At 60.4% G+C, this 13,275-nt stretch overlaps 1 protein-coding gene across 8 annotated transcripts in view; it reads left to right on the top strand.

The window, feature by feature from the left end:
• Positions 1–13,275, top strand: part of LOC140843637 (uncharacterized) — a 24,822-nt gene extending 11,547 nt beyond the window's left edge. For 3 of the 8 annotated variants that reach the window (XM_073213801.1, XM_073213799.1, XM_073213802.1), the window contains 20 exons: positions 291–507; positions 1,174–3,043; positions 3,788–3,978; positions 4,940–5,106; positions 5,246–5,459; positions 5,680–5,846; positions 5,986–6,199; positions 6,419–6,585; positions 6,725–6,938; positions 7,145–7,311; positions 7,450–7,826; positions 8,578–8,793; positions 9,097–9,200; positions 9,686–9,755; positions 10,476–10,541; positions 10,883–10,954; positions 11,516–11,560; positions 11,857–11,978; positions 12,087–12,193; positions 12,560–13,275. In XM_073213801.1, the coding sequence (XP_073069902.1) occupies positions 2,906–3,043; positions 3,788–3,978; positions 4,940–5,106; positions 5,246–5,459; positions 5,680–5,846; positions 5,986–6,199; positions 6,419–6,585; positions 6,725–6,938; positions 7,145–7,311; positions 7,450–7,826; positions 8,578–8,793; positions 9,097–9,200; positions 9,686–9,755; positions 10,476–10,541; positions 10,883–10,954; positions 11,516–11,560; positions 11,857–11,978; positions 12,087–12,193; positions 12,560–12,660 (2,919 nt within the window). In that variant the 5' untranslated portion in view covers positions 291–507; positions 1,174–2,905 and the 3' untranslated portion in view covers positions 12,661–13,275. The remainder of the gene's footprint in view (positions 1–290; positions 508–1,173; positions 3,044–3,787; positions 3,979–4,939; positions 5,107–5,245; positions 5,460–5,679; positions 5,847–5,985; positions 6,200–6,418; positions 6,586–6,724; positions 6,939–7,144; positions 7,312–7,449; positions 7,827–8,577; positions 8,794–9,096; positions 9,201–9,685; positions 9,756–10,475; positions 10,542–10,882; positions 10,955–11,515; positions 11,561–11,856; positions 11,979–12,086; positions 12,194–12,559) is intronic. The other 5 variants (XM_073213803.1, XM_073213804.1, XM_073213800.1 and 2 more) reach the window with 4 other exon arrangements.

The raw sequence follows: 13,275 nt of genomic DNA, 5'->3' as shown, positions 1-13,275 counted from the left end.
GTTCTGCCGCCTTATTGTTTCTTTGTGTCCCATCAGGTATTTTGTTTATCAGACGTTTCCTGTTTTATGTTCCTGTGAATTACTTCCCTTTTCCTTTGAGTCTCAGACCCTCACCCCTTCTCCTTGGTTCAGGGTGACACACAGACCTCATTCTCCCTGTGTAACTCCAGGGAGGGGAGATCCCAGGGCAAAACACCTTTGAAAGTGAAATCAGTCAAAGGGGGAAATAATGTTTAAAAGCCGTTTATTGCCTACAAGCAGTCGCCCTGCATCTCTCTCTCCTGCTGCAGTAGAAGAGAGTGAATACTCCCACCAAACTCTCTGGTCCAGAGAAGCCCTTGCTCGTCCACGTAACTACTCACTGATCCGGAGACAGAGACGGACTACTTTCCACCCCTTGGAAACATCTGTTGATATGGAGATGCACTAAAGCCAGGCCAAGAGATTCTGGAAATATTGCAATGTTACCCACACCCTGTCTGTGGAACACATGCTTATGGCTTTCCTGTATGTACTTAATTAAATTTTGTTACTTTTTCTCCTGTTAATCTGCCTAATGTCAATTTGTTTCTTAGACCAGCTAAGGGAACTTGGAGGGATAGAAGAAATTCTTCCTCCCACCACCAGTCAAGTATCTATGTTTACTAAGGGCTGAACCAGGACCTCTCTCTTTTTGTTAAACGGATCAGGATGGCAGGGAGAAAATGGAAATTATAGCCAGGATCCTTGCCTGGGTGTCACCCATTGTAGACCTGAAGTGCCTCTTTGCATGTCAATGGGATGTTTACAGAGAGGCTGGTCAGTCTTGGGAGTGTTAGGCAGGAAAATAGATATGAGCGGGATGACAGAGAATTACAGCCAGTAAAGTTCACTAAAAAGGGGACTCAAAAAGCATTCTGTCCCAGGAGACTGAGGAGGAGCAGAAAAGAAAACAAAAAGCTAGTGAATTGGTGCAGGAATGTCTGCTTGGACCCTTGCAAGCTGCTACTTCATGTGTCTGCACCCCAGCCCCTCTCCCGCGATTTCCCCTCAAATAGCCCTGATTGCTTGTGTGTCAGGAGGACAGTGGTTCTTTAAGGCAGGAGTCTGCCACTCCCTCATTTGCTAGCAATCAATAAACCATTCTTTCCTTTCTTCAAAACCTTGCCACTGTGTTTTGTGATTTGACCTCAGGGACAAGGACCGGGTTTTGGTATCAGGAGCGGCCCCCCGACCAAGTGCCCGCAGTGCCACTCCCTCGGTGTCAGGGCCCACAGGCCGAGTTCTCCTGGAGGAACGCAGAGCTCCTGCCTACCTCCATGCTAGCCAAAGAGGCCTGTGCCGGCAAGGAATTCGTGCGGTATGGTAGCTCAAGCTCACGCCTCTAGGATTCCCTCTAAAGTATACATTGAAAGCAGTAGTGCCTTCCAGGAGAGATGACAGAAACCGGTGTCACCACCAAAGATCTGAAAGATGGAGGGGTGGTGATTTCCACAACCCTCGTTGAAGTCACTCACTTGGCCTACTCCGAAAATAGATGAATCTTGCGGATGACAGTGCATGATTGTCAAGGTAATCAGAGTGTCTCAGATTGCTGTTCATGACTTGATCCCCAAGCACCCAGTGTGTAAGTATTGGTCAGGAAAATGCTCTTTGTTCTCTTTCTGTCAGTAAAGAGCAGCAGGGGAGTTAGCTTTCAGCTGGCAAAGAGAGAAAACTATCTCAGAGGTATATCAAATCTCCAGACTTAGGCTGTAATTTAGTCAGAAGGAACCTTCATCTCCTTTTCCTTCCAGAAGACGTCACACTGTCCCATCACATTGATGGTACTAGGCGGATTGGACCCAGAGATCAGGAAGTACAACTCCTGTGTCGCCTGAGGAGAACCGCGGTAACACAGGGCAGCCCACAGCAGGCTACTCCAGGGCCAGGCCACAAGTGTGACCCACCCGGGCTGACCTATCAAGCACATTGATAGAACAGTCACGTGTCAGGAGGTGGGAAATAAATCCAACAAAAATTCAGGGGCCTTTCTTTCATCTTAGAGAAGCTTCTACAAGTCTATCATGTGGGCATGCTAAGCTCTCCCTTCTAAGGTGATGAATCAGGTGCTCCAACTGGCCCCTCTTCCCCCAACCCCCCAAAATGCACAGCAGCCTGGTGGACCACCTCGGATTTCAGAGGCAGCATAGACGTCATTTCCAGTGTGCTACTCTGACCCATTTATTGATTGGTCTGAAAAGCACCTAGTTTGAGAGTAACCTGGACCTTTGGAAGGTGGAAGGCGGTAGATGGCAACACCTGGATCTCCTCTCATTGCCACCCCTTCAGGTGCACACATGAAAAAGACCTATCGTGAGAATGACTTGCCCAAGATCAAAAGGCCCGGACCCCGGCCTGACATGCGTGGTGTTCCATGCTCCATGCCAAGCCTGGTTGGCATTCTTCCATCTCTGAGTCTGTGCATCAGACACACGTGACACCAGCCCCCAGGAGCTGGAGGTGTCATCCATGTAACCCTGGGGATGTCCCTAAGGAGGAATGTCTGGCATGACCCTCCTTGTGCAGGTTGGGATGTTGGGCAGGTCCTGGGAGGTGCTGTGGCTTCAGCAGGACAGGGAACTGGTGAGAAAAAGTGGCCTGAGCTCAGCTAGTCTCCTCAGAGCTGGGACCAGGTGACGTTGCCAAAGAGCATGGGGAGGACTCTGGTGAAGATTTGTGTACTCATGCATGGCAAGGGCCAGGAGGGTGGGCAGTCAGCAGCCCAGAGGGGCATCTGGGCGTGTCTGAATACAGGGAGGGGCCCAGGAAGTGATGTCTCTGATGACACGCCCAGGAGAACCTGAATTGTGACCCGGACAGAACCCACCTCCTGGAGGCAGAACCCAGTCCTGCTCACTTGACCGGAGGCGCTCGACGGAGCAACATGCGGTCTTGTTGTGCGGAGCCTTCTGAAGGCATGGGAGACAGGGAAGCCGAGAGGGAGAGTCTTCCTGCTCGCTGCGGGCGCTGGCTCAGTGACCTCCTCCACCGCCTCTGTCCGTGTCTCCCGAGGAGCCCCGAGGTAACACAGGGCAGCCCAGAGCGGGCCAGTCCAGGGCCAGGCCACATGTGTGACCCATCCCCAGCCCCTAATGTGTGTCTGCGGTTGGCGTGGGGCATGGGTGGGACGGAAGGCTGGGGAGGAAGGGAGCCATTCTTGGGTGGGAGCATGTTGTGAGGTGGTGGCCCCTGGTGGGGCAGTCAGTGTCACAGCTCTGGTCTCACCATTCAGGACATGGAGGTGAGTGTTGAGTGTTGGGACCAGGTACTTCCACCCACATGTTAATCCTGAGCCCGGGGGGTGTCCTCTCCTTCCCTGAGGGACTGGATGTCTACACAGATGGCCCTGTGTGCCTGATCTCCCGTCAGGATTGGGGCCCACATTGCCCCCTGCGGGGAGGTCCAGGCATCCCCGGGTGCCTCCTCCCCAGCTGCCAGGCCCCGGCTTTGCAGAGCTCCACCCTGGGGAGCATGGAGGAGCTGCTGGACAGATTCACCTACTCCATCTCCCTGGACCCGGGGCAGGCTGTCTACACCCAGGAACCCGTTCCAAACCTGGCAACCTGCCAGGGCCCTCCCACGGCTTCCCCACGAGAGTGGCTGACAGGCCCCCTCCAGAGGGCCTGGAACCTCGCTCCCGGGGGTACCCTATGCCTCTCCTTGCTCGCATCCCAGGGGGTTGGGGGCTCTCGGGTGAGCTACAAACCTCCCTTGTCCTGGTCATTCCTGGGTTTCCCACTGACTATATCCCTGCTGCCCACCTCAGCGTGAACCTGAGCCAACTGACCATGGGACTGAGGTCCCCAAGCGCAGGGCTCCCCGGACAGGCGTGAGGAGGAAGTGGAGAAAGTGCACAGCAGGAGTGGAACCAGCTCCAAACACCAGCCGGAGCACTCCTGAGTCCACACTCCCTCCCGAGGACGCTGCCCACCTGACCATGGGCCAGCGGCTCCCCCGGTGAGCATCCTCCCCCTCCCCTGCCCGCGACTCTGCCCACTGCCCGCGGTGTGTCTTGAGTGTGTCTGAGCCGCAGCGTGCTCCTCTGACAGGCAGGGTGGCTGGCGGTCAGCCTGTTAGGGTGCCCACGGGGAACACGGGAGGAGAATTAGAGGGGCTCCCCTGGTGCCCTGCAGGGTAGAAAGGACTGCCGGCCAAGCAGGGCCACTTCGGGACTTCTCTGTACCCGGTGAAAAGCCTTTGGCCTCACCCGTCAGTGGCTTGAAGCCTAGCTCATTTGGAACTGAGCCTTTGGGATGGAGGCTCACAATTCCCTGTAGCTGGGCCCGGTCATTGTCCTCACCGTAGCCATATGAGGGACCTCTGGGGGCAGCAGAGGGGTACCTGGGAAGGTCTGGGTAGGACTTCCTTCAGCAACGATAGGTATGCAGCACCCACTTTGTGCAGACCCTTTGGGGACACTTAGCATAACTGAGTGAAGGAAGCAGACACAGCACTGGGACCCTGTCTTGTGTGGAGTGAGGCAGTCACTTCAGGTGTCATCTGCACGTCACTGCCGGGGAGCATCATGGGGGATGCCCTCACGGCCTCCTCATGTAACAAAGGGCATGATGAGGGGCCAGAGGAGGAACTGAAAATGTGAGCGTTCACTGGGTCCAGACGGGGTGCTGCACATCTCACAGAATGGGGGGAGGAGGAGTTTGGGGCCTCGGGCAGGGGGAGCACAGCAGAACCCAGTAGGTCACTCATCTTCGAATTCCCACGGGCAGACTGACAACTGGGGACTTCCTATTCGGGAGGATGGCAGAGGATGGGGTCCCAGGACACACGCAGGGCCAGGAAGGGGGAGGGGCATGTGCCTGGACAGGCAGGGGAGTGCACAGCGGGCAGCCCCACACGAGGGTGGGCCGGGAGGACAGTGTGGCGGGTAAGACCAGGCTTCTTACTCTGCCACCCCCAGGCCCTCCTCCAGCCCCAGGATGGGACAGCCTACGTGCATTGCCTGGGAACCCGAGCATGTGCCCAACATCGTCCCTGGCAGCCAGCCTTCTACCACCCTGGAGAGCCAAGTCCTCCACCACTTGGTCCAGGAGGAGCACCTGGGGCCCACGGTGGCAGAGCTGGAAGGTGAGTGCCTGCAGCCAGGCTACCGTCTAGGGTGGGCTTCCCGGACTGGGGTTCTCTTCAAGGCAGTGAGGACTTTTCTGTCATTGTAAGGGGCGGGTAATCAGCCCCGGGGTGACCCTTTCTCTGTGTCCCGCTCCAGACCCACGGCAGACGCAGCTGGCTCCAGAGACACAGGGAGGGCCGGCTTCGTGCCTAGAGCCCGTCCAGGAGCTCCCTGAGTCCCCTGGGCTGGAGCTACGGCCGGTGTCACCTGCTTCAACCCCTGCAGAACCGGAGGATGTCCCAGCAGTGGCCTCCGCCCCGGGGCCAGGCCCTGAGCTGGAGCCCCATGTGTCCACAGCAGAGTCTAGCAGGTCACCCATCTTCAGATTCCCATGGGCATGCTCATGACTGGGGACTTCCTATTCGGGAGGATGGGAGAGGATGGGGTCCCAGGACACATGCAGGGCCAGGAAGGGGGAGGGGCATGTGCCTGGACAGGCAGGGGAGTGCACAGCGGGCAGCCCCACACGAGGGTGGGCCGGGAGGACAGTGTGGCGGGTAAGACCAGGCTTCTTACTCTGCCACCCCCAGGCCCTCCTCCAGCCCCAGGATGGGACGGGCTAGGCGCATTGCCTGGGAACCCGAGCATGTGCCCAACATCGTGCCTGGCAGCCAGCCTTCTACCACCCTGGAGGGCCAAGTCCTCCACCACTTGGTCCAGGAGGAGCACCTGGGGCCCACGGTGGCAGAGCTGGAAGGTGAGTGCCTGCAGCTAGGCGACTGTTTAGGGTGGGCTTCCCAGACTGGGGTTCCCTTCAAGGCAGTGATGGCTTTTCTGTCATTGTAAGGGGCGGGTAATCAGCCCCGGGGTAACCCTTTCTCTGTGTCCTGCCCCAGACCCACGGCAGACGCAGCTGGCTCCAGAGACACAGGGAGGGCCGGCTTCGTGCCTAGAGCCCGTCCAGGAGCTCTCTGAGTCCCCTGGGCTGGAGCTACGGCCGGTGTCACCTGCTTCAACCCCTGCAGAACCGGAGGATGTCCCAGCAGTGTCCTCAGCCCCGGGGCCAGGCCCTGAGCTGGAGCCCCATGTGTCCACAGCAGAGTCTAGCAGGTCACCCATCTTCAGATTCCCATGGGCATGCTCATGACTGGGGACTTCCTATTCGGGAGGATGGGAGAGGATGGGGTCCCAGGACACACGCAGGGCCAGGAAGGGGGAGGGGCAGGTGCTGGACAGGCAGGGGAGTGCACAGCGGGCAGCCCCACACGAGGGTGGGCCGGGAGGACAGTGTGGCGGGTAAGACCAGGCTTCTTACTCTGCCACCCCCAGGCCCTCCTCCAGCCCCAGGATAGGACGGGCTAGGCGCATTGCCTGGGAACCCGAGCATGTGCCCAACATCGTCCCTGGCAGCCAGCCTTCTACCACCCTGGAGGGCCAAGTCCTCCACCACTTGGTCCAGGAGGAGCACCTGGGGCCCACGGTGGCAGAGCTGGAAGGTGAGTGCCTGCAGCCAGGCTACCGTCTAGGGTGGGCTTCCCGGACTGGGGTTCTCTTCAAGGCAGTGATGGCTTTTCTGTCATTGTAAGGGGTGGGTAATCAGCCCTGGGGTGACCCTTTCTCTGTGTCCCGCTCCAGACCCACGGCAGACGCAGCTGGCTCCAGAGACACAGGGAGGGCCGGCTTCGTGGCTAGAGCCCGTCCAGGAGCTCCCTGAGTCCCCTGGGCTGGAGCTACGGCCAGTGTCACCTGCTTCAGCCTGTGCAGAGTCGGAGGATGTCCCAGCAGTGGCCTCAGCCCTGGGGACAGGCCCTGAGCTGGAGCCCCATGTGTCCACAGCAGAGTCTAGCAGGTCACTCATCTTCAGATTCCCATGGGCGGGTTTATGACTGGGGACTTCCTATTCGGGAGGATGGGAGAGGATGGGGTCCCAGGACACACGCAGGGTCAGGAAGGGGGGGAGGGGCAGGGGAGTGCACAGCGGGCAGCCCCACACGAGGGTGGGCCGGGAGGACAGTGTGGCGGGTAAGACCAGGCTTCTTACTCTGCCACCCCCAGGCCTTCCTCCAGCCCCAGGATGGGACGGGCTAGGCGCATTGCCTGGGAACGCGAGCATGTGCCCATCGTCATCGATGTCAGCAACCTTTCATCCACCCTGGTGGACCAAGACCTCCACCACTTGGTCCAGGAGGAGCACCTGGGGACCATGGTGGCAGAGCTGGAAGGTGAGGGGCTGCAGCCAGGGGACCGTCTAGGGTGGGCTTCCGGGACTAGGTTCCCTTCAAGGCAGTGAGGGCTTTTCTGTCATTGTAAGGGGCGGGTAATCAGCCCCGGGATGACCCTTTCTCTGTGTCCCGCTCCAGACCCACGGCAGACGCAGCTGGCTCCAGAGACACAGGGAGGGCCGGCTTCATGGCTAGAGCCCGTCCAGGAGCTCCCTGAGTCCCCTTGGCTGGAGCTACGGCCGGTGTCACCTGCTTCAGCCTGTGCAGAGCCAGAGGATGTCCCAGGAGTGCCCTCAGCACCGGGGACGGGCCCCGATTTGGAGCCCCATGAGCCCTCGGGCCCGGGTCCCATGACACCTGCAGGAATGGCACCTGGCCTGGCAGAGCCAGAGGCAGACCCGGAGCCCACCAGCGCCTCTGTCGCGATCACCCGGGACGTGCTGAGGAAGGAGGAGCGGACCATCCTGCAGTTCCCTGCCCACCTGGTAGCCGAGCAGCTGACCCTGATGTGTGCAGTGAGTGGAGCGGGCTCTTGGGGTCGGGGTGGGCCTTCCTGTGTCACGGGCCGCCCCAGACTTGCCACCCCTGACGTAGACTCCTGTGATCTGGGCCCATGTCCCAGATTCCCCATGGACTCACCATGTGCCCTGAGAGACTATCCTTACCCCCAAGCCTTCACTGACCACACGGGGACAGTAGGGCTGGCACTTAGGGGTCCTTGCTGACCAATGAGGTGGAGCAGAGGGAAGGTGGTCAGGGCCTGGCCAGCATGGGAGGGGCAGGGCAGGGGAGGGGTGCTCAGGGAGGTGCTGCCAGGGCCTTAGGTCCTTGGGCCATTGGCCTGGCAGGCTTCCGTGCCCTCCACACTTCAGAGGGCCCTGCCATGGACCTGGCTGCATGGGAGTCATGGACTCCAACAACGACCCTGGGTGCTGTTGTTTTGGTGGTAACTGCACCTGAGTGGGTAGTGGGATCCACAGGGTGGCAGAATGAGAGGCAGATGCCCATGTTGGGCAGGCGTGAGCTGCCTTGTGACTCAGGGAGCAGGTGAGTGAGGATGCCCATGAGCACAACCCGTCCATTCCCCACCACGTGAGGTCCTGTGCATCCGGTCCTAGGCGCCTCAGTGGATGCGGTCTGAAGCTCAGATGGCCACAAGGCTCACAGCACATCGCCAGCTGCCTGGGCTCCAGCTCTGACCGGTGACTCTGCCTGGGAACAGGGGCACCAGGGGCACAGCTGGATGACACCCCTTGTCATCCCCAGGGGCTGTACAGCAGGGTTGACTACAGTGAATGCAAGGCCTACGTAGAGAGCCAGCCACTGATGAAAGGCATAGAGCTCCTGGCCCCCAACGTGCAAATGGTCATCAGGCAATTTGATGCCATGGTTAGCTTGGTCATTTCCTCCTGCCTCGGGACCCTGACCATGACAGCACGGGACAGGGCCCAAGTGGTGGAGTTCTGGATCCAGGTGGCCAAGGTGTGTCATGGGACAGCCCCCAGGATCCCTTCTTTGCCAACTCTCAGGGTGGTTGTCTGTGGTCTGCCCTGCATGTTCCCTGAGCCCCTCGTGCCACAGGCATGAGGACGTGGACTCACATGTCCCAGGGATGGGACAGCCATCCCTGGCCCCTTCCTTTAGTTGAGCTACAGTCCTCCACCCAGGAGGGCTGCTCACCAGGCACCAGGTGTGCTGGGCTCCCTGGGTGTCTGTCTTGTTAAGGACAGGAGTTCATGGGGGGACAGAAGCAGGCCAGGCTCTCAGCTCTGTCTTCCCTCCCAGGAGTGTCTGGCCCTCAAGAACTTCGCTGCCCTCCGTGCCATTCTCGTGGGCCTGCGGAGCCGTGCCATACGTCATCTGGAAAGCACCTGGGGACGTGTTTCCTGGTGGGTAGTCCTCTCCCTGGGACCAGGGTACCTGAGTGGACAGGGACACCCCTACATCTTGCAGTGTCCCTCAGTGGGCTGGGACTTCCTGGGAGGCGGCAGAGCCTGGGGCAGGGATGGCAGGCTTTTGGGGCCCCCTGTGGGTTAGGCCAGGGGTACCCCTGCAGGAATCAGTTTCCTTCAATGTCAGGTGTGGGTTTAAGCCCATTGGAGACCTTGAGCTTGTGTTCTGCAGCACGAGGTCCCTGCCGCAAGGACAGAGACCTGGCCCAAAGCAGATTCGCCCCCAGGAGAAGTGGGAATGGAGGCCCTGGGTGGAAACATGCAACGCCCTCCCCCGGCCACGGATTCCCCAGGGCCCAGGGCCGTGGTGGAAAGCCTCATGCAGGCTAGTGGATCTCCTGGATGCCCCAGGAAAACGTGTCTGCACCCAAACTCTCCGCCTGCTGGCCATGTTTCTCCCTCCTCCTCTCCCCTCCCCTTAGGAAGAGCTCCAGGATCTATAAAAAGCTTCAAAAGAGGGATGAGAAGGCTAACAGAGAGTGGCTCCTCAAGGTGAACGGAGTCTAGAGGTCTGGAAGGGAGGGGGTCCTTGGGGCAAGTCCTCTGCCGTGCTGTGGCACAGCTTTGGTGAAGACTCGAGGTGTGTGGGGTGAGAGGGGGAAAGCAGGGGCCCCCAGGCCCCCGAGGACCTTGTCTATTCCCCTCCCTGGCTCCACTTGACTGGGGGCCTGGCATCCAGTGAGGACCCAGAGGACAGGCCCCAGTCAGGGCTGGAGCTGTTGTGGGATCTGCAGCAGGGTTGGGGCCTATGGCTGAGCAAGGTTGGCTTCTCCCCTGGGTCCCCTGAGCCTGTCACTGCCCCTCTGTGGCCTCAGGCTCCTCATGTGGACATGGAGGGTTGCCGTCACCCTGGGGTGTGGGCCTCCCATGTGAGCAGGCTCCAGGGAGCACAAGAAGGGCTTCAGCGTTGTGCCTCCCCCACCTGGTCGTGTGAGGGGAGCCGTGCTTATAGCCAGGTGACAGTGAGTGCTCAGGGCACCCTGGCAGGCAGAGGGACCTCCTCTGACACTCTCAGGGTTGCGGCCATGGTGCAAGGACACCCATGAGTATGAGTGTGTGCTGGAGCTGGGGTCGCTCTAGGCCTAGAGCCCGCTGGAGGTGGGGAGAGCATAGGTGCCAGGGGGCTCGGCAAGGCATCCATCCACCACGGTCTGGTTGTGGGAGGCCACGGGGGAGGGGAGCATGAGCATCTGAGTGTCCTGGACCTTGCAGGAGGTGGGGGCCGTCGTGAAGCAACAGCTGTGCGCCCCCAACAGATCCCAGGACAGGAAGAAGCAGGTAAGACTGGCGTGGCGCAGGTTTTGGGCGGTGGGGGTGACCCTGCACCTCCTCCGGTGCCACCAGCCTTGAGCTGCCAGCACTGGGGTGACCAGGAGGAGGGTGAGAGCAGCTGGGTCCAGGGAGAATTTGGAGGACAGGGGCAGGGACCACAGGTCCTGGGATTGGCCAAAAGCCACCCCCACGAGGGCCCAGGAGGGGAGAGCAGGGCGAAGGGAGGCAAGGGAGGCAGCACTGGGTGTCCAAGGGGGCTGGGGGCGGCGGGTGTGGGGTTCAGGGTAGGCTCTGTGGGCGACCCTGAGGCAGGTGGGGACTCATCACCTTCCCACCCTGGTGCGCAGGGCATGGTCCCGTTTCTTGGATTATTTCTGCGTGACGTGCCCGTAGACCAACTCCCGGAATATAATGAGGACGTGAGTGAGCCCAGCAGGGCACGGGGCAGGATGGTAGGCTTTAGAGAGGAGAGAGCCGCCATGTGCCCGGACCTCTCAGCCCCAGTCCCCCCCCTTCCTGAGTCCCCCGTCCACCCCAGGAGCTAGGCTTCTTGGAGAGGACTGCCAGAAGGACCCACCTAAACCCCAGTCCTGGCCCCAGGGCAGGTGGGGCTGAGGGCTACAGGGAGCAGCATGTGAGCAGGACTGGTCTCCCCCTCAGGCCCTGCCCAGGAGGAGGGATGCTGGTCCTTCAGGGCAGGAAGCACATCAGGGGGCTGGCAGTGCCTTCCCCCTGAGGCCCCAGTCTCCCTGTCTGCCATCACACACTTGCGTGGGAAGCTTGGCCTCAGCTCCCCAGTGCAGTCCCCGCTTCTCGGTAGCCCCGATCCTGGGCCAGATCCTGGTGCTATTTCTGGGACGGCCTGCCCCTTGGAGAGCCCTGGAGGTCCTCCAATTTGAGAAAGGGTGGGGACGTTCCAGCCTCATTCTTGGCTCAGGGGGCTGTTTCTGATGCACTGTGGTTGCCTTCCTGCCTTCCAGGGTGATGGGACGAGAGAGAGACAGTTGAATGCCAAGTCACAGAAGGTGAGGGATGGAGTCAAGACCCCTTGGCAGAACCCTGTCTGGCCCATCCCCTGGGTCTAACGTGTCTTGAGAGAGTTAAGACATGCAGAGCTGAGGACACTACAGGTTTTGTCAGGCAGGGGGTGGCATCAAGGCCTCCTTCCTGGAGGAGGAGCTGGAGACCCAACAGTGGGAACAGGCAGGGCTGGATGGCATTGGAGGGAAGGCAGGTTCCCGTGTGAGCAGAGATCCGGGACCATCCCAGTGAGCCCCTCCTCACCCCCCTTGTCTGCATCCTGTCTTTCCTCTGCCCCCAGGTCACCACCCTCCAACTGGAGATCATGCTCCATAAGCACGTGGCTGGGCTGTATGACCTGGAGCCCGAGGAGCGCTTTGTGTCCTTTTTCCAGGCCGTGGAGCCCCTGGATGAGGAGGAGAGGTGAGGCCGGCAGCAGTCAGGTGTGGGCTGCAGCTGCCGGCAGGCTCTGGGGGAAGGGCCCCCTGATGTGTGGCTCTAGGGGCTCACAGGTGGCCCTCTGTCCTGCAGCTACAGCCTGTCCTGCCAGCTGGAGTCCCGAGGCCAGGAGGCCGGCAGAGAGGGAGTGTTACCGCCCTATGGGTGGTGCAATATGTTAACTTACTGGCCAGGGCCAGGTGAGTTTCTGGGCTGGGGTGACCTTCGGCAAGGGGTGGGCTGCTCCTCAGCCTCAGGGAAGCTTCGGGCCATGTTCGGTGTGGGGGCGTCCTACAGACCGGTGGGGCTCGGATCCCAGCTACACGGGCGACGAGTCCTGTCAGACTGAAGGGTGGGTCCCCTCCCCCTCTGGGACCCAGCCTCCTCCTCTGTGAGTAGGTGACGCTCAGGAGCCTTCCTGTGACAGGGACCCCCTGGGTGTGGTGATTGACAGGACCCTCTGCACAGGGCTCAGAGCACAGAGGGCAGTGGGGACGGGGTGGAAGCAGGATAATGGGGGGACCCGGGATCACCTGCCTCTTCTGCTCACCCGCATGGTCCTGTAGCTGCTGTCATCGGGCCCTCGCCCCTGCTGGCGTCCTGGCTGCATGCGGAGCAGAGCCTCTTCCCCTTTGGGCCGGCGGCTCCTGGGGCCCCAGGACCCTAGTCGGCTTGCTGCTCCTCTTCCTCCCGCTGCTCATCCTGAGCCTCTGCTGGGGCAGCTGCTCTGGCACCTCCTCTGGCTGCAGACTCGAGCAGCTCCCCAGACTGCCTCTGCATCCTCAAGGACCCGTATGTATGTAGCTGCGGCCAACCTGGCCGCTTTCCTGCTGTGTCGTCCTCCTGCTCGTTACCCGCTGGACAGAGGCGAGCTGCCCCACCGTGTGGAGGATGTTCCCCTTTGTGCAGGTGGCCTCCCGCCATGACGCCAACTCCTGCCTGGGCACCGTCAGCCACCGAGTCATAGCCACAGGGTTGCAGGAAGAGCTGGGGGCCGTCCTCCCCAGGCCTGGCCTTTCCCGGGATGGACACGGACACGGCACAGGACTGCATGCGACCATGGCCCCCTGGGTGCCCAGCAGAGGCATCGGAGAACGCAGGGGTGGCCGGCTGTCACAGCTTCCTGGGGCTTGCTTACAGGGGAGCCACCTGTGCAGCTCACTCCCCTCATCCATGGGAAATAGCCTCCCCAGGCTCAGTGTGCTCTGGGTGTTGTCTCTGATGTTAATGGTTCCTGGGGGTTGGGGTCATCCCTGTGCAGAATGTAATACATGATGAACGG

The sequence above is a fragment of the Manis javanica genome, chromosome 10, assembly GCF_040802235.1.
Source record: "Manis javanica isolate MJ-LG chromosome 10, MJ_LKY, whole genome shotgun sequence".
Taxonomy (NCBI): domain Eukaryota; kingdom Metazoa; phylum Chordata; class Mammalia; order Pholidota; family Manidae; genus Manis; species Manis javanica.
This window is presented reverse-complemented; position numbering and strand designations above follow the sequence as displayed.